Source organism: Sciurus vulgaris (assembly GCF_902686455.1).
Source record: "Sciurus vulgaris genome assembly, chromosome: 2".
NCBI lineage: Eukaryota > Metazoa > Chordata > Mammalia > Rodentia > Sciuridae > Sciurus > Sciurus vulgaris.
The window spans coordinates 110,451,533-110,475,323 of NC_136462.1; the positions used below are offsets into that span (position 1 = coordinate 110,451,533).

The window sequence follows — 23,791 nt, forward strand, 5'->3', positions numbered from 1 at the left end:
CCCAGCATGGACCTAGTTTAGAAGATGGAAATTGAAGACACCAGGAAAAAGACATGGTGATTGTGACCATGGACTGCCCTTGCAGGAGCCTTGTGTGCATGCAGACTCCCAGTTCCTAGGGCAGCCTGACTCCCTACAGACCTCAACACAGAGAACCAAGAAGTAGGTACAATGGTTATCTGTTTCTGTTGCATCCTAGGAGCTGCATTTAGAATGATGTAAAGGCTGAAGAGAGTTCGTTCAGCAGTTAGGAGGCCATCTAGAAGAGAATTGATGATGTCTCCCCACCCACAACTGCACTGTTCTTTCCAAACAAACATACAAAAAAAAAAAAGATCCAACAGGCCACCTTCAGATACGTAATTCTTATACCAGAGGTACACCGTCAGGCTTTTTGTTTGTTGGACATTCCCACTTTTTCTCATTTTATCCTTGACTAGCTTGTGAGCCAGAAGGCAAAAGAATTGATTTGCGACTCATAGAAGTTAGTCCCTGGTTGAGGTCACCCCGCTATTCAGCAGCAGACCTGGGACCTAATCCCAGTTCTTGTTACTCCCAGCTCTGTGCTCATTCTAATGTTTCACTGCCTTCTCCTGAAAAATAAGTTCTCTTCTGACGTTAACTATCTTGGGTCTTCTAAGGGATCATTGTTGTTCTTCATCCAGGTAACTGTGGTCAGCGCTGGGTAGATCTTTTTGGGAGAACAGCCAGATTGGGATTATAAACTTTGGGCTCCAGCCTGAATCCCCATGAGTAGAAATCAGTGTAGAGACTCTGGGCCAAGGAGGGAGCATCTTAGCTCTGTCAGTGTTCACAGGCCAGGGCCTCTGCTGCCAAACAAACTAGATACGTTGGGATGTAATGAGAGTGTTTAACCCATGAGCGTGCCCACCAGGAGATTCAGGGTACAAAGAATAAAACCAGCAAGATTTCCAAAAGACATCCTTTTCTTTATGTCACAGTGGTCACCCCTTATCCTACATTCCAAGAGGTTCCACAGGGTGTTCTGAATTATGGATACTGTGTTTTTTCTTATACATATTAGACTATGAGAAAAGTTTAACTTTAAGCACAGTAAGAGATTAACAAGAGCTAGTTAAAAATTGAACAATCATAACAATATCTATAAAAGTCATTTTAAACTTATTAACTGTTCATTACTGGAATTTTCCATTTAGTATTTTTGGACCATGGTTGACCTTGGTGGAAAGCAAACTGTGTGGACAGGAGGTCACCACTGTGTGTGTTCTGAGTCACAGAGAACCTTGTTACAACTGAAAACTAGACAGTGCGGTGGAAACAGGAGGTCTCAGAGCCTTGAGTTCAAACGCTGGTTCTGCCACATAGCTGCGTGGCCACTGTCTTACCTGGGCTTCCATTTCCTCAGATGTTAAACAGGCAGTTTGTGAAGGAATCGGTGGGCAGGCGTGGAAACCCAGCGCTCTGCACTAGCATTTACTGGGTGCTTCACTGAAGTCTACTGTCTGGAATGCACTGTGCTGGACTGATGGGAGGAACCAGGCGTCCTAGGTGGGGGCTCCCAATTTCTCCTCCTCCTTTCTTCCCTCTCATTCTTTTATTTTTGTCTTGTTCATTGTGGGGGAAGGAAGGAGACCCAGGGATCTGCTTCTCTGCATTTCCTCACTCTTCCCAATCCCGCTGCCTGGTGACACATGTTCTCTCCCTCACCTGTGCCTGTGTGTGTGCATCACTCACTCACGCGGTGTCTGTGGTCCACGCCTCCCACACACACTCCCCACGTTGGCTATTTCTGCCTTGTCCTTGGTGAGTCCTGTAACAAGAGCTTCACTGCACAGGGTCCAGCTTTATTCCTAACAAAGCCACAAGCCTGCCAGCCTCTGGGGTGGTAGAGAGAAATCCGCTTCACCCTCCAGGAAAGGGACAGCTTATTTGGGGGAGAAGAGTTCTCCCTTCATAAAGAAGAGCAGGTGCCAGCACTTTTCTCAAGGAGAAGTTTCTCCCAGAGGATTAGGAAAAGGAGCTCTGATGAGGTTCCCTTCCTGAGCTTGTGCCCACTTTAAACCCTATCCCTACCTGGGGGTGGTGGCAGCAGCTGCCAATGTGCCTCCCCTCTCCTTCCACTCCAGCTTGCGTGGGTGAGGGGTCCTTGTATTTTCCATTTGTCTCTCTTCAAGGGGCTGGGCAGATGGCTGGCCTCTATGGCTTAGGAGAAGTTGAAGGGTCTAGAGTCTCTGGGGACATTAGAGAAGGTCCAGGAACTGTTCCTAGGCCACAGAGACCCCTGCTTTCAGCAGCCTAAGTGCTATGTCAGACCTCAGCCCTAATAATAATCAGAAGGAAGAAGGGCACTTGCTGCAGGGATACCCAACATCACATGTAATTATAAATTTTCATCTGGATAGTGCTCACGGGGGCCAGAGATTAGCAGGAAGGGGGCAGACCAGTATTTTCTTTCCAGGGCCCCAGCAAGAACAGGCTGTGCTTTACAGCTAGACATGTGTCTCTTAATACTATTCTTGGTTGCTGTTCTTCTCATTTCTTGAATTTACTCCAGAAATAGGACTCAAACTTAGAGTCAGGTGGTTGACATGCACATTGAAGGCTGGCCACCCTGAGTTTCTATACAATTTGTTGTCATTGTAGTAATTGTGGTAGACATAGAGGTTTATGGTAACTGGTGCTAGAGTAAATAGGAAGAAAAGGTTCACAATGAAACTCACTTTGTAAAATAAATAATCTTCTGCAATAAGAAAACAATATTTGTACCTCAGGTGACAAGTGCCAGTGGCTCTGTCTTCCAAGGATGTGAATGGTATAGCATCGAGCATTTATTGGTTGATAGATTTTTATTCTCTTTAGTAAGCTAGTCACATTCTCTGAAGGATATTTTCTAATAAAAACATAGTAAGAAAACAAGCCTTCAGCCAGGAGTAGTGGCACAGGCCAATAATCACTGCGGCTCCAGAGGCTCAGGCAGGAGGATCATGAGTTCAAAGCCAGCCTCTTCAAAGCCAGGCAACTTAGTGAGACCCTATCTCAAAATAAAAAATAAAAAGGGCTAGGGATGTGGCTCAATGGTTAAGTGCCCCTGGGTTCAATCCCCAGTACCAAAAAAAGAAAAAGAAAGAAAACAAGGCCTCATTTATAAGGAGTTATAAGTATACAAAAACATTTAATTTCCTAACTAAAAATTGTAAATAAAGCCCTATGATATTTCTATAACCTCAATTGTTGATATTTATCAACGTCTGCTGGTAAAAATAAGTTTGCGTCATTATTGTCCTAACTCCTTTAGCAGAACTAACTTTGAGGACAAGAGCAAGAAAGATGGTTCCACACCAAGAGACTTGCAGACCACAAAAATGATGAGGCCAGGTAGAAACTCAAGAAGAGATGAGGAATATGAGATCGCCCAGACGTGGAAACCATTGTTGGATTTTCAGAGGGAATTTTAACTGACCAAATGGGAAAATGAAAGCCAAAATGCTGTTTTTAAAACATCACAATTCTGTGACATATTCTTTAGGGTAGAAATAAAGAATACTAAGATTAGATTAAATATTTACAGGTGATAAGGGGAAAAAAGCAATTGGCAAAACTAGAAAGTTCAACCTGTACATACACCCCACCTCTTATCCTAGTCTTTGATCTTTGCAGAAAGACCTTGTGTGACCAGATGACTATGCTATCTCCAGTCTAAAACAGAACTGTAACATATTTTAGAATAGCCCTCCTGGGATGCTTTAAAAATTGATTCTTGTTTATAGCAAATCAAAGAGAACAGGTGGGATTTCTGAAAGCTGAAGTTTGGTCAGATAGTCTCTGCTTTGTTTTGTTTTTCTAAAGGGGAGGGGAAAAGCTCTAGAACTTAGGTTTGATAAAAGCATCCAGCAATCTGCAGGATTAAATTGAAGTTGCTTTTAGATGGCATGAAGGAGATCAAAAAGTTTTGTGGCTTGTCTTAAATTTAGGTGTGTGAACTATGAGTGAGCCTCCAGTGCCTTAGCCTTATTCAGATAAAACACTTTAGAGCCAAGGATTCTTCCCCTTTTCTGGCTGGTTTGCATATTTTAGTTATACTCTGGAAAAGACTCAAAAATACAAAAAACAACATCAGCATCCATGGGCCCACCATCTTTAATTAACTGCCCACCAGCATTTAGTGTATTATCATATTTGTTTTAGATCTTTGTTTTAAAGAAACCCTCTATGTAGGTATAAATGACTATCATGACTTTAGCATTCTTGGCCTTTTGTGGGCCTTGGGCCCCTTTGAGCTGAAAGCCCTGGAGTATTTCCTACCACCTTCTCCCCAGACTTCATTGAAGAAACATCACAGACACCGAATGTTCCTTAAACTGTTAAGAAGGGTACAGACCCAAATGCTCAGTTGGAATCTTCTGACATTTAGAAACCAAATCTAGAATCACTGCCTGCTAGAGAATTCCTTCCTTCCTTCCTTCCTTCCTTCCTTCCTTCCTCCATCCATGCATTTTTCAGCAGACACAGGACCTATTTTGAACACAGTCATCTGCCCCAGGAGCTTCCCTGGGAAGCTTTAGAACTGCCCATGACTGGCTCCTCATGGAGGATTCATGTTACAGGCAAGAAGCAACCACTTTGCTCAGAGTTCAATATTTCTGCAAAGCCATAAAATGAGATCAAGAACAGGGTTAAAATTTACTTCCACCACAAGAAAACATTAATGTGGGGCTGTTACCTGCTGTTAGAGATCATGTTGACTTAATGACAGGATAAAAATAGAATCCCTCTCCTCCTGCCTGACTTTAACTTAAGGCTGCTGCCTGTCTTAGAGTGGTATACAGAAGTGGCACTTTCTACCTCAAGGGCTCTTCTTTTAGAGACAGAAGGTTTTAATCATTCCACTTTGATGATGTAAGTGATTCTCCCCACCACACCTGTAACTTTTTCCCAGCTTTAGTGAGGCATAATTAATATATAATAAATAACATGCATTTAAAATACACAGTTTGAACTTTTACATATGAATAGATCTGTAGAAGCCTCACCATAACCAAAAAAATGAATATTTTTATCAACCCTCAAAATTCTGGGCAACCACTGATCTGCTTATTATTACAGATTTGTTTGCATTCTCTGAACTTTTCTGTAAGTGGAATTCCATCTCCTTTTTCTCTACTTCTTTCACTCTGCATCAGTAGTTTCAATTCTATCCCTGTTGTGCTTAGGAAAAATTTGCTACATTTATCAGTGAGCAGTATTCCTTTGGAAGTCTGTGTTCTCATGTGTTTATCCATTGCCTTTAAATGGATGAATTTCATTGTATGCAAATTATTTCTTAATAGATCTGTTTAAAAGAAGAAAAATACAGAATCAGGGCTGGGGAGATAGCTCAGTTGGTAGAGTGCTTGCCTTGCAAGCACAAGGCCCTGGGTTCGATCCCCAGCACGGCCAAAAAAAAAAAAAAAAAAAAAAAAAAAAAAAAAAAAAAAACAGAATCAACATGGCTTTCAAAATAAGAGAATAATAGGAAGTGAAATAAAATCCTAAAAATAATTTTATGACTTGTGAGCAGAGACATTCAATTCACCCCAGTGTTCAATATCAGTTCATCAGAATGGGGGATGTAGCTCAGTTGGTGGGGTGCTTGCCTTGTATGCACAAGGCCCTGAGTTCAATCCCCAGTACCACAAAAAAGAAAAGAAAAAAGAAAAAAAATCAGCTTATCATGAAAGTAAAACATGATTTTACTTTCACGTCTATCCAAGTTCTTTGTGCACATTTTCCCTCAACTCTACAGTGCTATCGTTTTCTTTCTTTTTTATAATAAACATTAGTCTTCCTTACTCCTGCAAGAGATTATTATGAAAATTTAAAGACAAGCCACACCCTGGGAGAAACTATTTATAGAGCATGTATCTGATAAAGAACTCGTATCTAAAAAATATAGAGAATTCTAAGAGTTTGATATTAAGACAGAAAAATCCAAAATAGGGAAAGATCTCAGTATACATTTCACTAAAGAATATAAAAATGTAAATTAAAATTGCAATGAGGTATTGATGCACATCCACTAGAATAGTTAAAACTAGAAGCAACAGTCAATCTAATTTGATTTTAGAACAATTTCATCACCCATGAAGAAAACTTAGAGCCATTAGCAGTCACTCCACTTTGCTCCTGGTGCTAGGTCACCACTAATGTACTTTCTGCTTCTACTGATTGCATGTTCTAGACGGTTTATATCAATGAAATCATAGAATATGTGGTCTTTTGTTACTGGTTTCTTTCACTTCACATAATGGTTTTAAAATCCATTCATGTTGTAGCAGGTGTTAGTACTTAATTCCTTTTCATTACTGAATAGCATTCCATTGTGTGGATAACCATAAGTCCAATTCATTGATTTTTTTTTCCTTCTGTAATTTATGCTTTCAGTTATCTTTTTAAAATCTTTACCAATTCCAACATTACTAAGATTATTTTCCTGTGTTTTCTTCTATATTGTTTAAATACAGAATCTACATATAGTTTAAATATATTCTCAGATTTATGTTATATTTCTAGTTAATTTATGTATATAGTGTATGGTGTGGGTAAAAGTCCATTTTTTTTTTTTTACATAAGGCTGTGCATTTTCATATTGTTCTAGCACAATTTTTAAAAAAAATTATTATGTCCCCATTGAATTCAAGGTGCCTTAGCAACTTACTGAAAATGAATTGACCATATGTATAAATCTAATCAGACTCTTCCCTGCTCCCCTGTTCTATATGTCTATATACTGATATCATGTCATCTTGATTACTACATCTACACATGGGTCTTAAAATCAGGTAGTTTAACATCCAACTCTTTTTTTGTTTTCCCAAAATAGTTTTGGCTGCTCTAGGTCCTTTGCATATAAGACATAGTTTAGTTAATCTTATCAATTTTTATTTTTAAAAAATCTGTTGGGAACTTGGGGTTGTGTTGAACCTATAGATTGATCTGGGGGGAATTGGTATCTTAACAATATTGAGTCTTCAGATCAATGAACACAGCATATCTATATTTTTAGATCTTCAATATTTCTTAACAATGTAGAGAAATATTTTGTAGTTTTCAGTGTTCAGGTCTTGTATATCTGTTGTCAAAATTGATCCTAGGTATTTACTAATTTTTTTTGCTAAGATAAAGGATACTGGCTCTTAATATTTTTTTAGTTTCCACTTTTCATTGCTAGTATACAGAAATGTAATTGCTGTATGTATATTGATGTTATATCCTGTGACCTTGCTAAACTCACTTATTAGTTCTAGAAGTTGGTTTTTCTTATGTAGATAGATGTTCTTCTATGGACACAATTTACTTCTCCCTTTCCAAGTGTAAAATTGACTTCTTTTTCTTGCCTTATTGCACTCGTTAGGAATTACAGTACGATGTAGGTAGAAGTGTGAAAATAAATATTCTTGATTTTAGAGGAAAACATTCACTCTTTCACCATTAAGTACAAGTGTTAAGTCTTATTCATGTTTTGTTGACCACTGTAGAAAAACCATTTGATGATGTTTATGTGCTGCTTCGCTACTAAGACCCTGAGCCCTAATAGCATTCGCCTACTCAGGCTCCACTAGGATAGTCTAGAGATAATTGTAATTTTCTCCTGTCTTCATGTGTCTGGATCTGAAGATTCCCATTGTGAAACATGGGAAGAGATGTAGAAAAGAGTGTTGGAATTTCATTTCAAAATCAGGAAGGAGGAAGATGGTGCACATCAGAATTTAAATCTGCAGTGAAAGATGGTGAGAGCTCTCATCCCATCTCATTTTCTTAGTTCCATTCTTGGATGCATTTTAAAAGAAATCATCTGAGAATGTCTTTTAAGCTGGATTGGTGTTTGAAGGTTCTAATACCTTTTACAAAACCATAAAAAACAAAAAGCATAAGACAATCTTTAAAACCTTTGAAACAGGTCAAAAGAAAGCACATTCCTTGTGACTTCTCGCAAGAAAGCTTGTGGTCAAAACCCTGGAAATGGATTGTTTTTTCCAGAATGACTATTCTGAACAGTGAGTTGTTGCTCACATGGGATTTTGTCTGCAAGATCCCCCAGCTGCACATTTTCTCCAGTCCAATGTATGCTTTGTCTCAAGTACCAGCTGGCCCTTAGCCTGGGGCTCTGGGTTTACTCAGAATGTTCTTATACTTTGGGCAATTTTCCTGTGCATCTATTTCTTATATACAAATAAAAGTATGAATAAAGGACAGTTAAGGACTTCATCTCCTTTCGTGATCTTTGAAAACTATCAAAAGGACCTTGAGAGACACACCAGGTTCCATTTTCCAGTGAAGCCCAGTGAGTCTTAAATTTTTGCTCCCCAAAGCCCTGCAATCCCCTAGATAGATGTGCAATGAAAACCAGGGTGTCTGCACATCCACCAACAAGAGCACCTCCTATCACCTTGGTTGCCATCTTCTCATGCACTTGACTTGTTCTTCACTCATAGATTCTTCAGAAACCAACACCAGAACTCAAGCAGCAACTGGCTGCTTTCTCCAAGCGTGTCGCGGGTGCAGTGACTGAGCTCATCCAGGCAGCAGAAGCCATGAAAGGTAGGTCAGATTCTCCTGCTTCCTTTTTCAGGCTGGCTTAGGGACAGTGCTTAAGACAGTCCCTGAGCAGAGAATCAGCACACCAACTAGACCCTGGCCTTTCATTGGCAAATGCATCCAGGAGTATAGCAAGGTGCTGTTTAAACAAATGGGCCTAGAGTTAGATTTTAAAAGTAACATCCTCCATGGTGCTTGTGTTTTCCCCAGTCTTTATATTAAGTGTTTCTACTTAAATGGTAAAATCCATCGAGAACTTCTCACTGTTCTTAGGAAACTCACCATTTATTTTTATCTGCATTTTCAGTATTCCAAGATATTTATTCTCACTAAAAAACAAAAAAAAACCCATGTTTAGTAAACAGTGCTGAGTACCTGTTTGCACACCCCGTCTTGTTTATATAGAAGCAATCAATTCACCAGGGCAAGATTTTCTCACCAATATCCCTTCCCTTGCATTGAGCAGAGTGACTCTTCCCTTTGTGTTCCCAGAAGAGAATGGCAAATGCTATGGTCTAAAGTCTCTTGAGCTTTAAGTTAGAAGGCAGAGTAAGGCGCCAGCCTTGGTCCATGAGATCTGGATCTTGAAGCTGCTGTTGATGACTTCTCCTATGGCTATACACACAACTGAGGCAGAAAATCACCTTAGCTCTCCTTACCTGTACATCCAGATGAGAGCTAGAGACCAGGTCCCATAGGGCAATGCAGATAGTAGACTGGTGGGCCTCCCTGCATGATGTTCAGATACTGTTTGTGATCAAGGTAATACCCTGACATCATCTGCATCTATCAAGAATGACCTTTTACTTTACTTTTTCTTTTCTTTTCTTTTCTTTTTTTTTTTTTTTTTTTTTTTTTTTTGACTGATGTTAGGAACAGAGTGGGTGGATCCAGAAGACCCAACCGTCATTGCAGAAACAGAATTACTGGGGGCTGCAGCATCCATTGAGGCTGCTGCAAAGAAGTTAGAGCAACTGAAGCCAAGAGCAAAACCTAAAGTGAGTGTTGATTTGTAGTTTCTTGGTTGCTTGTCTGATATTAGTTGGTCTTCTAGGGGCTGACCCACAGAATTCCTTGTCCTTCAGGGAGCTTGTCTTCTTCCCTGTGGTTAACCTAGCAAGTAGCAAACCTGTTCTACCTGCCCAGCACCTTTTTACACAAGTATGGAAAAAAACAGCGGGTGAGTCTTTCAAGTTAACAACCCAGAAAAATTGCTCTGGGCATCCAGAGGAAGAATCAGGGCATTTACAATCTTGACTTAGTTCCATTTATAAAGTAGGCAGTGGATGCTTCCTGCTGAACGTTCCTGATATTGGATGTGAGATAGTCAGTTTCATTTCTCAGGTTTCCATTATGCCTTTTACAGAGAAATAGCAGAGTTGAGGCTCTCCTTAGAATCAGCAGAGAACAGTGTGAACCTCAAAAGAGGACCCATTAGCATACTTTTTCATTGTGTACTAGGGACTGGAGTTGGCTGGTTTGTTTTTTCCATCCATGTTTGTCATTGCGATAAATGTTTAAAACATCAGATCATGAGTGTATGTTAAGAAATAGTCATTTAAAAGAGAGAGATACTTTTAGATTTAGCAGGAGGAGGACACTTCTAAAGTGAAAGAATGGTGACCTAGTCTTAGGCAAAGCCAGTCTGACTGTCTTCAGCAGGAAGATGATGGAAACAAAGAAGGTCTCTCTTTCTTCTCATTCAAACAAGTTTTTACTGTACCTGTAACTTTCCCCCATTCCAAGGACCCAAATACATTGGGAAATGAAATTTGGCTCTTTCCTTCAAAAAGTGTTGGATCCTGTGATTTAGGTATTTCATTCTGCTTTGTTGTGTGAGACCAAAGAACACCAAAATGTACTATCTCACCCAACAGCAGCTCCTGGGCCAATGTTGTGTGTAGAATACACATGAGTATATAATGAGGCTGTTAAACTTGGGAGCATCCTTAAAACCCTCTAGTACTCAGAACGTATCTCCTGATCATCATCCTAGACTCAGTTAAGGCATTTAAAATTTTTATCATCAAGATGTAATTTAGGTGTTTTGACTTCTAATTTGGGGCTTTACCAGGGTTCTCTCTACTGATTTCTAACCTGAGTGTCTTGGGTTACCCGAAACTGTCAGTTTTTCTTACAAACTTATGAGCTAAGAGTGGGTGTAGGGAACAGCTCCATTTTCTGGTTACGTCTTTGTTTCTGCTTTATAAATCAAGTTCATCCTGAATGAATGATGTACTTTAAACTTAAGAATCAACCAGTGACTAGGATTTAGAGGTCTGGTGCTTGATTTTTCTCTCCTTTTCCTTACCTGATTTATTACAAGTGACCTCTTCCCATAAGCCGAAAGAGCTCCATGTCCGCTCACGCCTGAAGTCGTGTCAATAGACACTTTGATTCCACTAGAGAACTAGCTTGGTACTAGTGTAACATGAGCATTTCACCATATTCTAAGGGCCCTCACTACGACCCTTTTCCCTTTGTCCTGCTACAGGGTCCTTCTGACATCCTATCAGTCCCTAATCCCTGTATTCACTCTATCTGTGCATTTGTTTACTTCTTGATTCTTGACTGGAAGAACCAAGTTACTAGAGTCCCTATCCCATATAATTGTTGTTGGAACAATTAAATAATATAAGAATACAGTGCCTGACATGCCATGAGACCCAGTAAGTGATAACTACATCATCGTTACCTTAATCATCACCAAAAATATACTTCTTGGACTTATCTTTTATTCTAGGAAAATGACTGAAATAAACATTGTTCCAGAGATCCCTGGTAGAGAGGGGAGCTGACACTGATCAAATACAAGGCTCTTGCCAGTCAGTCTTCTAAGTACTTTATATGTTTAACTTGTCTGAGCTTTGCAAAAAATCCATGGGGAATCAGAGGCACCAAGACATAGAGTCTTTTCCTGGCCCGATCACCATGACTTATCTGGGAGGGGTACAATTTGGATCTGAACAGCAGTTTCAGTCTACATAACACCCTTTTGCCCCCCATTGAAAGAGAAGGTTGGGCAAGTCCCTCAGGGGCCATTGTGTTGTGCACAAACCCTTTGAATCATTAATGCCACCTCCAGGAACCTGTCCTGAGGAAGAAGTCCAAGAGAAGTGTGTGTGTGAGGGATGTTCCTTGCAGCCCTGTTTGTAGCAATGAGAAGTTGGATGTGAGAGATATTGAAGTATTAAAGAATAGAGAAGATGTGCATGGAATGATGTCAAAGGAAAAACACACGAATGTGTGTACTCACTATGATGACAACTCCTTTTAAAAATACATATGAAGGAGATCTGTAGATAATGTATAAGAAATGATGATGGAATTCGGATGATGGAGGACTCTGTGTTTTAAATATTCATGAAACAATATTTTTTAAATAACAGCATTTAAAAATTAGCAGTGATTGCTGAAGTAAGCCAGTGAGGACTTTGCATTAGCAGTGAGGGTTTTATAGGAGAGTCAAGGAATCCTTCAGTAAAGGTTGAATTTGACATCACTGATGATTTGAGACCCTTACATAAGGGTGCCTACTTCAGTGGCTCACACATTTACATTAGGAAGGGCACTTGGTACTTCTAAAACACTTTAAAATGGTCTGCTTCCTGTGTCTTCCTGGTAACCAGGTTCCTGCCACATGGGTATTTTCTGTAAAACTGGAAGAAGCCATCAACTCAAAGCAATTGCTATTACATCCCTATTCCTATAACTTTACCCACCCCCATCACACAGGCACATACCCACAAACATGGCTTCCTTTCTTAACTAGGGAGCATTTGCGCTGTTGTGAATAATAGTTTGGGGGAGGTGTAATAATTTTGTTTCAACTGCTCTGCTCACCACATCTTCAGGTTGCCTGTTTTAAAAAACAACAACAAAATGGTCCATGGTTTATGAGATGATTCTGTTATACTCTGACCTCAGGCCATTAAAATTTAAGTATCTCCTTTTGCCTGGAATCTCCCACATATGAATGACAAACAAATGATACACTATTGAATCCACTGTTCACTTGGGAAAATGGGGTAAGGGCAAATTGAGAATGCCGGGAAGTACTGGTGCATGTGTTGACAATATCGCTAATGGCGCCGTTTCCACACCTGCAGACAGACCTGTGCTCCAGAGACAGGTTTGGAAGTTGCTGCAATGGTGACCACTCCGTGCAGCCTTCAATGCTGTGCCTATTCTCAAGCTCAGTCAAACCTGGATGCCTTTTCTGCAGGCCTCTGTGTGATATGTTTGATATATTAGGTTGTTATTTAATCCAACTATATATCAAACATATTCCTACAGTGTCTTGCCCTGTCTCCGGGGGTTCCTAACAAAGTTTATAAGGCAACAGGAAAGAATATAAGTAGATTTAGAAGATGGAGTGTTCATTACATTTCATTATGTTTTATTCCATTTCTTCTTATAGCATTTGAGAACTGTATCAATTACTTTAGATTATCTGTTTAGTATAGAAACAAATAATAATTATTGATGTTTCATAAGAGCTTGAGATATTTTGTACAGCTTAGTTGTGTGCTTGATAAAAAAAAAAAAATGGAAGATTCCAACCCATGTCTGTGACATGAGATAAAGGTTAGGATTTTAACCTCCAAACACATCTAGATTTATATTTCATTTCAGTTCATTTTTATCCTGATCTTCAACTTCAAAGTTAGTAAAGTTTGGACTGGGGGTGTGGCTCAATGGTAGAATGCTATACCTAGCATGGGCAAGTCCCTAGGTTCAATCCCCAGCATCACACACACACACACTCACACACACACACACACACACACACACACACACACACACTTTTTATGACCAAGTTTTCCATTAAAATTCAAAGAGCACAAATCAATTATCTGTAACTTTCCTTGCTATATGAGTACCAAAATACATAAGCAAAATTAACTTTCTCAAGTGGTGAGGCACAGGGCTTTACACAAACCTCAGTTAAGACTGAATATAGCTAATAAAGGTAATGCAATGTGAACTATACTGTGTTGAATTTTCTTTTACAGATGAGTTTGTCAGCAGAGGTCAATAATATTTATAATAAGAGGCCAATCAGAAAATAATTCCATAGCCTAATTGGCTATGGCAGGAAGTTTGAGATTATGGTATAGAAAATATTTTTTTCTGATATGTAACAGTCACCTTTGGCTGGTTTTGTCATCTTCTTCAGAGACCAGCCAGTGAAGCACATGTGAGTTCATCCTGAGTTCTCTTACTAACAGATTTTATAAACAGGGCTTTCTGGAAAGAGAACTATGCTCATGGTTCAGTTTTTTGGAGAAAAGAAGTGCTCTTTTAACAAGCACTAATGAGTATACAAATGAGCAATGCCCTATCAAGGAATGTGTCCTGACTATGTCTAGAAGCCATCACCAGGTCATCTAACATTGAACGTATAGTGGCAGGATCTTGAATGACACAGGAGAGGGATATGCAGTGTTGGAGTCCTGACTTCTGGACTTATGAAGTGGCACCTGTCCCTGAAGTCCTTTTCCATTGAGACATGATCTCTGTGTGTCAGTAGATGCTCTGCTGGGTGAGTTTTGAGGGCCTGTCACAATCATCCCACCTTTGCACAGTAAGGACATTGGCCTTGGTTTTGAGTCCACTTGCTATTGTTTGAAATGACAAATGGCCATGCAAAATAAACAGTAAGTCATTATAATTTTAAACAAACAGTTTTGAAAGGACCTTCAGATGAAGTCCGTTAGTTTAAAGTGATGGGATTTTTTGGGATTTTCATGTTTCTTTTGGTGATTTTGCTGTTGACCAGCATGCCCTCTGGTAAATGGAGAAAGGCAAGCAAATATTCAGGAAAGGGCAGAAGCAAATGCAGCATTTTCTGTCTGTAAATTGTGGGCTTTGGGCTCATGTGCTACTCATCAATTCCAGGCCAGAAGACCTATAGAGTTGAAAGCAAGTATGTGTGGGGAACTCGGCCAGGACACATTCCAAAGTGAGCTGACTCCTTTAGCTCCTTGTCAGGCCCTCCTCACACACACACACAGGACTTCTATTAAAGGGGCATAGATACAGTAAATTTATCCGATTAGATCTTTGGAAAAATTCTGTTACCATTTCTTTGTCCATGCTTCCTATATAGACATTCAAGTGACCCCCTTTCTTGGGAGCATGATGAAATCTTTACAGATTTTTACATCAGAAATAATAATTAGAAGATCATTTCATTAATATTATTAATTTTCATTTTGAAAATAACAAGTAAGGAAGCAATGGATGCTACAGGAGAAACCACTCCCAAGGTACTCATCATGCAAGTTTGACCCTTTTCCAATAGAATGTGCATGAACTTGCATTTACTGCTCATCTGGATGTAGAGGGTGGTGCCTGCTTGGTCCCAGGCCGAACCATTTGACAGTACTTTCTCTCTCTGTTGACCACTGAGTCTTTTTAGTCTCCCTAGAGCTTTTCTGAAACCAGGCTAACCTGGACAGCTGGCCTGGGCTCTTGGCAGTTCCAATTGTTCTGGGAGATTTACCTTTTGTTAGAACTAGCGAGGGTGTTGCTCCTAGAGCCAACCCACCCATGGGTTCTCCAAAAGAGAAGCTGATCTAGCTCTTCTGTGATTTAGCCAAGGCCTTCCCCAAGGAACCTCTCAGTTCAAAACAGAAGCAAGCTGGTAGCAGCCAAACTCGTGACAGAAAATGGAAAAACATGGCTGCTTGTTCCACTCGGGCTTCCAGCTGGCAGGAACATGCCTCATTTGTGTTGCAGGCATTCTAGGTGTTGGCTTCCTTTTTTCCCTGAAGGACATTTAAATTATATGCAATATACCCTTTTAAAAAGTATAGCCAATGAACTTTTAAGTTTCTGATACATGATCTTGCTTTTAATAGTCAGTATTCTCCAAGATTTTTAGTAACACAGAGGAAAGTATAATATCTAACTGGAGCTGGATGCAGCGGCATACACCGTAATCCCAGCAGCTCAGGAGCCTGAGGCAGGAGGATCACAAAGCCCGTCTCAACAACTTAGCAAGGTACTAAGCAACTTAGCAAGACCCTGTCTCAAAAAATAAAAAGGCTAAGTCTGTGGCTCAGCGACTAAGCACCCTGGGTTCCATTCCAGTACAAAAAAAAGTAAAACCCAATTGGAAAGATGATACCAGAGCCATACTTTTGTTTTATGTAACTGATTGTTAGAAAAAATGACATTGTATTTTTGGACTCTCAACAAGGCAGTCCCTCAACAGGGGGTTTCAAGTAGGGAGGCAGAAGTCAGGGCCATGACCTTAGGGCCATCTCCTAAGGGTGCCATTCACTCGTTCACCTCCAAGTTCACTGGGAGAAGGGGCTGCACGAGCATAATTCACAAAGCAGGAGCACAGAAGGGGATGTTTTCCCCTTGCCTAGCATTGCCCAGGAGCCCTTCTGGTGGACCAGTAAAGATACAGCAGGAAAGAAGTGGAACCTCTGTGAGGATGGAAGAGAGAAAATGTAGCTCTTGCTTATTTTGGTGGAAATCTTCTAAGGAATGTAATAGGGAATGATAACATGTCTAAGCTAAAGACCAAGAGAACTGAGCTGTTTCTCATGTTATAAACAGAAAACTGATGCACTGATACCTAGAAAAGGGCAGTAGTAAAGACCTGAGGTGGGCTGGGGTTGTGGCTCACTGGTAGAGTGCTTGCCTAGCATGTGTGAAGCACTGGGTTCGATTCTCAACACCACATATAAATAAATTCATAAAATGAAGGTCCATCAACAAATGAAAAATACATATTAAAAAAAGACCTAAAGTCATGTCAGACAGTGCAGAGCAGTGATCAATGCCCACATTGTCCAGTGCCCATGTGAATCGTGTCACTTGTTGCTTCCTTTATTTTTTTTTTCTCTTTGTAATTAGGTTGTCAGAAATGGCAGGTAGAATCTTCATTAGAACTAAGAGATAAATATAAGGTTCACATGGATTAAAAATTATCTTAGCTGAAAGTCCGAAAACCAATTTTTAAGACCACAAAAAAAAATGTAGTAGTAGAAATAAAAATGAAATGACTTACTAAAAGTTCTTGCGCATCCACTGAGAGTCAGTCATACTTTAGATCCATGAATTATTACTTCTAACACCCATCAGGTGGGTAGGAGAGAATGAAGAATGAGTCATTGGAAAGATTATGTTCTCAGAACCCTTGAAAGGCCAAAATCCAAAATAAAAATAAGAAAAGGCCTCTCTTTTTCCTCTCTCTTTTCCATTCCACTTTCCCTCTCCTACTCCAGTGGGAACTCTGGCTCCTGAAACTTGAGATGTGTCTGAGCAAAACAGGGGCCTTGAATGCTCTCCTGAACTCCTGAGCATGGGAAGGGAGCCAACCCAAAGTGTAGCCTTCCCCAAGAGGGCTCTCACCGGGTCTCTCACTTTTTTAAAAGGTCAGCCCTACAGAAGATCAGCAAGCACGAAAAATAACAACAAAAGGACACTTAGACCTTTCTCAAAACTATAAAAAAGCCCAAATGAGGATAAATCCATCACAGTCTGGAATCTGCCAGATAGGCCAGGAAAAACAATGGGTATAAGAGCTAGATGTGGCCCAGCCAATAGCCTTTCAACTGAAGGAGATTGGGGAAGGGGAAAATGATGAGAGACTCAGCCCTGAGAGGCTGCAGCTAATACCCTCATGGGACAGAGTAGATGCTTCCTACATCTGTTAGCATTTTTCTCAGCTGTTTTGTTAAATAAGAGCACCTCATGGTAAAATGCCCTGTGTTTACATTTGTGTGTGCATGACTAACTGTCACAAACTATGAATGCTAGTTAAGGGGTGCCGGCAGAGTGTAGGATTAACAACCCAGGCCCTCATACAGGGCAGGAGCCTGCTGGTAGCTGTGTGTGCACCCATTCCCCGTGGTTCAGGAGTGGACAGTGAATGATGTGGACACTTAATGTATGTGTTTCTCCTCCTGCCATGCGCATTGTCCTCTGGCTGCATGCTGGAACTTGGGAGACTACTTTTGAATAGATGCACTCATTCAACAACTATCTATCACAGGGCTCATCTGCCTGATTTTGTGTAGAGAAACATCAATTGAGTAAAATACAACATGTACCCTAAAGCAGATCACAGATTGGTGGGAGTAACTGACATTTGTTTTGTTTAGTCTGGGCCAGCAATTCCCACAGAGTAGTCCATAACTACCTTCCTTAGAAATAAAGATTTGGACCTGCCAAATCAGAATCTGCATCATCCTCTGGCAATTCTGTAGCCAGGGCTGTCTGTTCAGGACATATTTTCTTAAGTTCTTTGCCTTCACTTGATGCAGTAATTATAAAGAAACAGAAACGACCACATATAGTAGTCATTATCACTTAAAGATTATTTCAACAATCTTGATGGGCTTTATATGATCCAGTTGTGGAGAATTTCACTGTCCTCAGCCTCCCATAAGCCAAACAGGCAGATCCAGCTGCCCTGGGTCAGGTCAGCAAAGTATCTCAGTTAAAGAGATGACTGACAACTCTGTCCCTTTGGAGGGGAAACCCAGACCTCAGTGGGTTATGGTGCCTGGTCTGCAGCTTCCCCACCTGGGTTCCCTTGCAGCAGCTCTGCATGGCTGTTCTTTTTCTCCCCAGTCTCCTAGCTCCAGGAGGAATTATTCTGTTAACACATCCTTAATTGTGATCCTTTTATGTACAAAAGTCTTTCAAAGACTTTCTCTCCTTTTGCAATCTGGCTAAGTGTATGCCTCCCCCACCCACAACCCTCATTTACCTTCTCCCAGATTCCATTCTGGAAGCTGGTAGGAGCCCAAGCTCACTCGCGGGAACATTGACTGGGATGCACAGACCTTTCATCAAGTCTACTCAGCTTAGGGAGATCCTGTTTTCTCTCAGGCTTGAAGGGCCTGAAACATTAAGTGATGCTATTTTCAGAAGGAGAGAGAGACAGGGTGGGTATTTCTTCCTGATGGGAATCCTGACACACAGCAAGACAGGGATCTGCAAATGCAGTGGATTCCATCCTGGACTCCATCAACCTGGAGCATCGACGTATCTGCCCTCCATGCCTCTCTCCAGTGCATTAGGCTTTGTTGAGCCTTTCTTGGGAAACTCAAGTGCTTTCTAATCAGAACAAATATCTTTTGGAGATAAGACTTTGTGCAGTGTCTGTTTTAAAGCATTAGAGATATTATGGGAAGAAAAATTGGGATCCATCAAAGAGCATTTGATGGATACAGCAGTTACCAACGCCAGAAAAAAATATGTGGGTGTCTAAAGTATTTCCAAGTTAAGTATTGTTGAATATCTATTTATCTATTTTAAGCACATGTCTTAAAAAAAATAAAATAAAAACAAAAATAAAAACCTCTAGAGTAGCAGAAGTTGTGGGAGGCCCTTCAAATCAGCCCTGTGTTATAAGATGATTATCTCAGATCTGCCCATACTAAAGTTTGGCACTTAATTTTAAGGAAATTCCATTTCTATGGATCATAAAATTGGGGAAATCAGAAATCTGGTGACCAGTACTCCACACTATAAAGTGAACTCAGGCTTGGAGTTCATGGTATAGCCAAGGCCACCTGAAACAAGAGTCTGGAAGACTTAGGGACTAACCTGGGCCTCCATTTCCTTGTCTGCAAAATGAGTGCCACTCCCTTTGATATCAAAAATTCTGTGATTTCCCTAGTGGCTTAATCTATCATGTGCTTGATTTTCTTTTGCAGAATAAATTGCTGGAAAAGCTGTTAATCTCAAGGTCATTAAATATACACACACCCACACATATATCTATACCTACATTAAGCCTAGTGTTGCTTATTTGGGAACTGAGCACAAGAGTACCTTTTATGTCAGTGTCTTATGACAAGTCATTTTTGTATTCCAGTAAATTCTATACCCTGCCAACCCAAAATGCATCCAGGGGAGCTGAATTCATTTCTGTCCTGAATACTCTTTGAGCAAGATTGTTAGAGATAAGAAAAACATACAGATTCTGTATCAGAAGTTGTAAAATGCTTATGAAAAAACTTATTCAATGCATGTCTAGTGGATCTTTCTTCAAATCCACTAGCTATGTATTGAAATTTATTTGGATAAAATGGATTATAAAAAAATTAGCATCTCTCATCATTCAAGATATGACCATTAAGAATAGAGATCTGGAAAAAAATTGTAACCTTACTGACTGATGTTTTATTTGGGCCCATGAGCAGACTAATTTTGAACCTATGACCTGATTGGCTTCTTTGATACCCTAAGATCTAGGTTAGTTAAAGCACATTATTTGAAGTCAGAGATATTAAGTGTTAGATTCTAGCTTCAATTATTATTCATTTTTCCATGTGCCTTTGGGCCAAATACTCCACTTCCCTAAGCCTGAGTCTTCTCACTGTAAAAATAAGGATAAAGATAATTTCAGTATAGGATTTTTTTCTTTGTTGGTGAGAACAAACAATTTAGTGTACATAGAAGTGCCTAACAAAATGCTTGGCACATAGCAGGCAGTCTTAAACATGTATTCCTATTACACATTGTGAATGTACTTAGCACCACTGACTTATACACTTAAAATGGATTAAAAGGGTAAACTTTATGCTATGTGTATATTACCACCCATATAGAGAGAAGTGTTGCTGTGGCTGACCATCATCTTTTCACATCAGACACGTTTAACATTCTTCAAGCTAAGGGCAGCTTAACTGAATTCACTTAGTGTCATAGAATTTTAATACCGAGGACCTTGAAGGTCTTCCAAGTCTGACCACCCCAATGTGATGCATCGTCCCTCCCAGCCTGCAACCACTGACTTTCCACTTGTCCCACTTTCCCAAAGCTTCTTCCCAGTTTCCTGGGTTGTTTTGGTCACAAGGGACTTGGTGGTGGTGAACAGGGTTCCCCCCAAGGTGGAACCAGTCTTCATGTGTCCAAGTGACTGAACAGGCTCTGCCTTGATGTCATGTTGTCTTGATTTCTTTCCCCCACTGGGCAATATTATTATTATATAATAAGTTAATATATAACTCTGTGCTCAGCCACAGAAATGCAGATGCTACTTTGCTTTTGTTTTTACTCAAGAAAAAAACGACTTTTTAGAACAAATTACCATCTTTTCATTTTTCAGTGCATTTTTGAGGCTTAAGCTCTGGCAGAGTGAGCCACAAGTCACTCTTTGGATTTTGATGATTATTATTTTGATGAGGGTTATTGGTGCTGCTGGAAGCATTTGAGTTTATCTGTTCACAGTGAATTTGTTTCTCTAAAGATTCTGGTCTGGAAGAATAGTTTGTCTTAGAATTTCCTAGTTTAAAACTTGTATAGAACATCACAGATAATGACTTCTACCTTCTGAAGTGGATGGGCAGGGGTGAGACAGGGACAGCAGCAGAAGAGGCCTCCTGAGAGCTTAGGCCTTTCTTCTGGGTTGTGGTTTGTCCACAAAAAGTGATAGGCAAAGGAAGAGCCAGATGACAGAGGAGTAAGTAGTCTGGCAGAAAGAATCATTTGTAGATATGAATTGCATATGACATGGTTTTCTTTTGATTATAGCAAGCAGATGAGACCTTGGATTTTGAAGAACAGATCTTGGAAGCTGCTAAATCCATTGCTGCTGCAACGAGTGCCCTGGTCAAATCAGCCTCCGCAGCCCAGAGGGAGCTAGTGGCCCAAGGAAAGGTGGGTAAACCTGGCTGGCCAGTGGTAGAGCACTTTCAGAGCAGGAGAAGCCAAAGAAGAGAGGAGAGAGCCTTCAGCCCTGCTGAGGAAATGTGTGCTGTGCTTCTCTCCCTGAGTTGCCAGGCTTTGCCCCAGCCACTGAAAACTGTTTGCTTAAACTTGACTGACCGAATAAAAGGCTTGGCTTCTGAGCCTCTCATCTGTTTCTTGTTAAGAAGAATAGTATCCCATTCCAGGCAGCCATCAGGGCCGAACTAGAAACTTATATTCCCACTGTACATTAGGCTGTTTAAAGATGTAAACTGTCATGGTTTCCTGGTGAATGACCCGATAAGCCGCACAGTCAGGAGCTTTGTGATACCACTTTCCAACTGCATATGACTCCATTTGCTTTTAGAACTGTTGAGCTGAATGTTGGCCAACTTTGCAGTTAGCGCTTTTCTAAGCCTCTTGGTCAAAAGACCAGCCTGGGTTTAAACCTGAAATTTCTTCAGTCTGTTTCATGTCCAGTCACCCCTTCTATCTGCACTAGAAGAGGACTTCTGGATATGTAGCAGATTTCCAATTGAAAATATACCAGGCGTCCTGTTATTCCCCTACAACATGGAACCACCCAATCGAAATGTGTCTTACAGAGAGCCTCTCAAGGCACTACAGAAGCCTGTCTGGCTGTGGATCTGGAGCATTTAGTCACTGTCATTCTCAGATACTTGTGTTTGATATTAAAAGGCCTTTGCTCTCAGTATAGACAGATGGATCACATCTTGTACAGACAAGAAGTTATGCCTGACCAGTGGCCATGCCTCTTCCCCCAGGAAGTCTCTTATAAACTTAGCCACATTCTTTGACTCTTCTCTCTAAGACATTGTATGATGTTACTCAGTGTCAATGCACGTGGGTCTCCCCACCTGGCACACAGGCTTCTCATGTAGCACCTATAGATCTAGGGTGCTGAACTTGTCTTGCATATTCATCAAGTTCTTGTTGGTCAAAACAGAGAGCACAGATGGATCATCAAACAGAAGGTCCTACCTAAAAATTTCAGTTTACTTCAACATCCAAAGGGCTGAGTATGAGCTAGACATAGCACTAGACATCAGGAAAATCTACCTCGAATATGGCACACTTCCTGTCCTCCAAGGATCTCACATGTTCAAGCATTTAAAAAGGTGGCAAAGGAGGTTCCGCTGATCCTGGGTGGATTCTAAGATAATATGTAGGACTATGGAATTTTATCTGATATCCAGCAGGTGCCTGTAATTGGTGACAGATCCCCAGTTTCATTTTCAAATTGAGATACTCATCCCTGCCCTCGCTGGCACCTCCCACCCTATGAAGGTATTTCCCCCCATAGCTACACCCTCAGATCTACAGAAAAATCCCTTCTTACCAGAGATCCTCCTTACTTCCAGCCTCTTACTCCACTCCCCACCCCTGACAAAATAATCTACATTTCCTTAAGAAAGAGGAGGACATGGTGGCTTCCATGTTTAAAATGGGGCAAGGTCAGCAGAGGACACCTGCACCAGTTCATCATTCCCAAGCCGTTTCCTAGAAACACAGTACCTGGAAGTTCCCTTTGCATCTTAGATGGCCCCAGGTGGAAACCAACCAGGATGTGCTGGTGCAGTGTGGCCATGGCCAGTGTCCTGTGAGATAAAGCACTGCTCTATTCTCGGGCCAGTGCTGTTGGTGGGTGTCACCAGACGATGCTGTGTGTCCAGCTACAGGACAAGGAAGGGTATGTTGGGGTTGCAGGCCACCTTGGCCTTCCAGCCCCAACTGCAGGTTTCCCACTCCACTTTCCAGGTGGGCTCCAGCCCCGCCAATGCTGCAGATGACGGACAGTGGTCACAGGGACTGATTTCTGCCGTGAGTTGTCTTCTTCCTCCTTTGTTTTGTGGCTCTTCTGAGGGAGGTTTGGGCCTTTGGTCACTTCTCTGTTGACTGTCCTCAGGCCCGAATGGTGGCAGCTGCAACCAGCAGTCTCTGTGAGGCAGCCAATGCCTCTGTTCAGGGACATGCCAGCGAGGAGAAGCTCATCTCATCTGCCAAGCAGGTCGCCGCTTCCACAGCTCAGCTCCTTGTGGCCTGCAAGGTGAAAGCTGACCAGGACTCAGAGGCCATGAGGCGGCTACAGGTAATGGTCACTGATGCTGGTGGGAAAATACTCCTGTTGGAGCGGGTAAGTGTCGCCAAAGGGGACAGTCTCACTTCCTTGGCATGACCTACCAGGCCTTCATCAGCCAGCTCTGTCCCACTGTCCAGCTTCATCCTCCGCCTCCTGCGTCCATACATTCTACACCTGCTACCCCACCAAGGTCACATCTCCACCTGGGCCTCAAGGGCTGATCCCTTGGGTCCCTTACTAAGCTAGGATGCCCTGGCTCTCCTTCCTGCCAGCCCAACTGGGCAAACTCCTACTTGTCCTTTGGGACTCACCACAAAGTCACCTCTTCTGGAAAACCCTCCTTAGGGCTCCTGGGTCTTGGGCAATCAGTCCCTGCTGTCTCCTGCCAGCACCCCTGGGCTGACCAGTCTTATGGTTCTTGGTCACATGGTACCAGGTTTATTTTGATTTCTGTGATGAGGCTGTGTG

General features: G+C 41.2%; 1 protein-coding gene across 4 annotated transcripts in view; it reads left to right on the top strand.

The window, feature by feature from the left end:
* The window catches only part of TLN2 (talin 2), a 419,729-nt gene that overhangs the window by 389,932 nt on the left and 6,006 nt on the right, over positions 1-23,791 (top strand). For 3 of the 4 annotated variants that reach the window (XM_079125623.1, XM_079125621.1, XM_079125622.1), the window contains 5 exons: positions 8,454-8,559; positions 9,430-9,554; positions 21,067-21,192; positions 23,002-23,064; positions 23,150-23,377. In XM_079125623.1, the coding sequence (XP_078981749.1) occupies positions 8,454-8,559; positions 9,430-9,554; positions 21,067-21,192; positions 23,002-23,064; positions 23,150-23,377 (648 nt within the window). The remainder of the gene's footprint in view (positions 1-8,453; positions 8,560-9,429; positions 9,555-21,066; positions 21,193-23,001; positions 23,065-23,149; positions 23,378-23,791) is intronic. The other variant, XM_079125620.1, reaches the window with a different exon arrangement.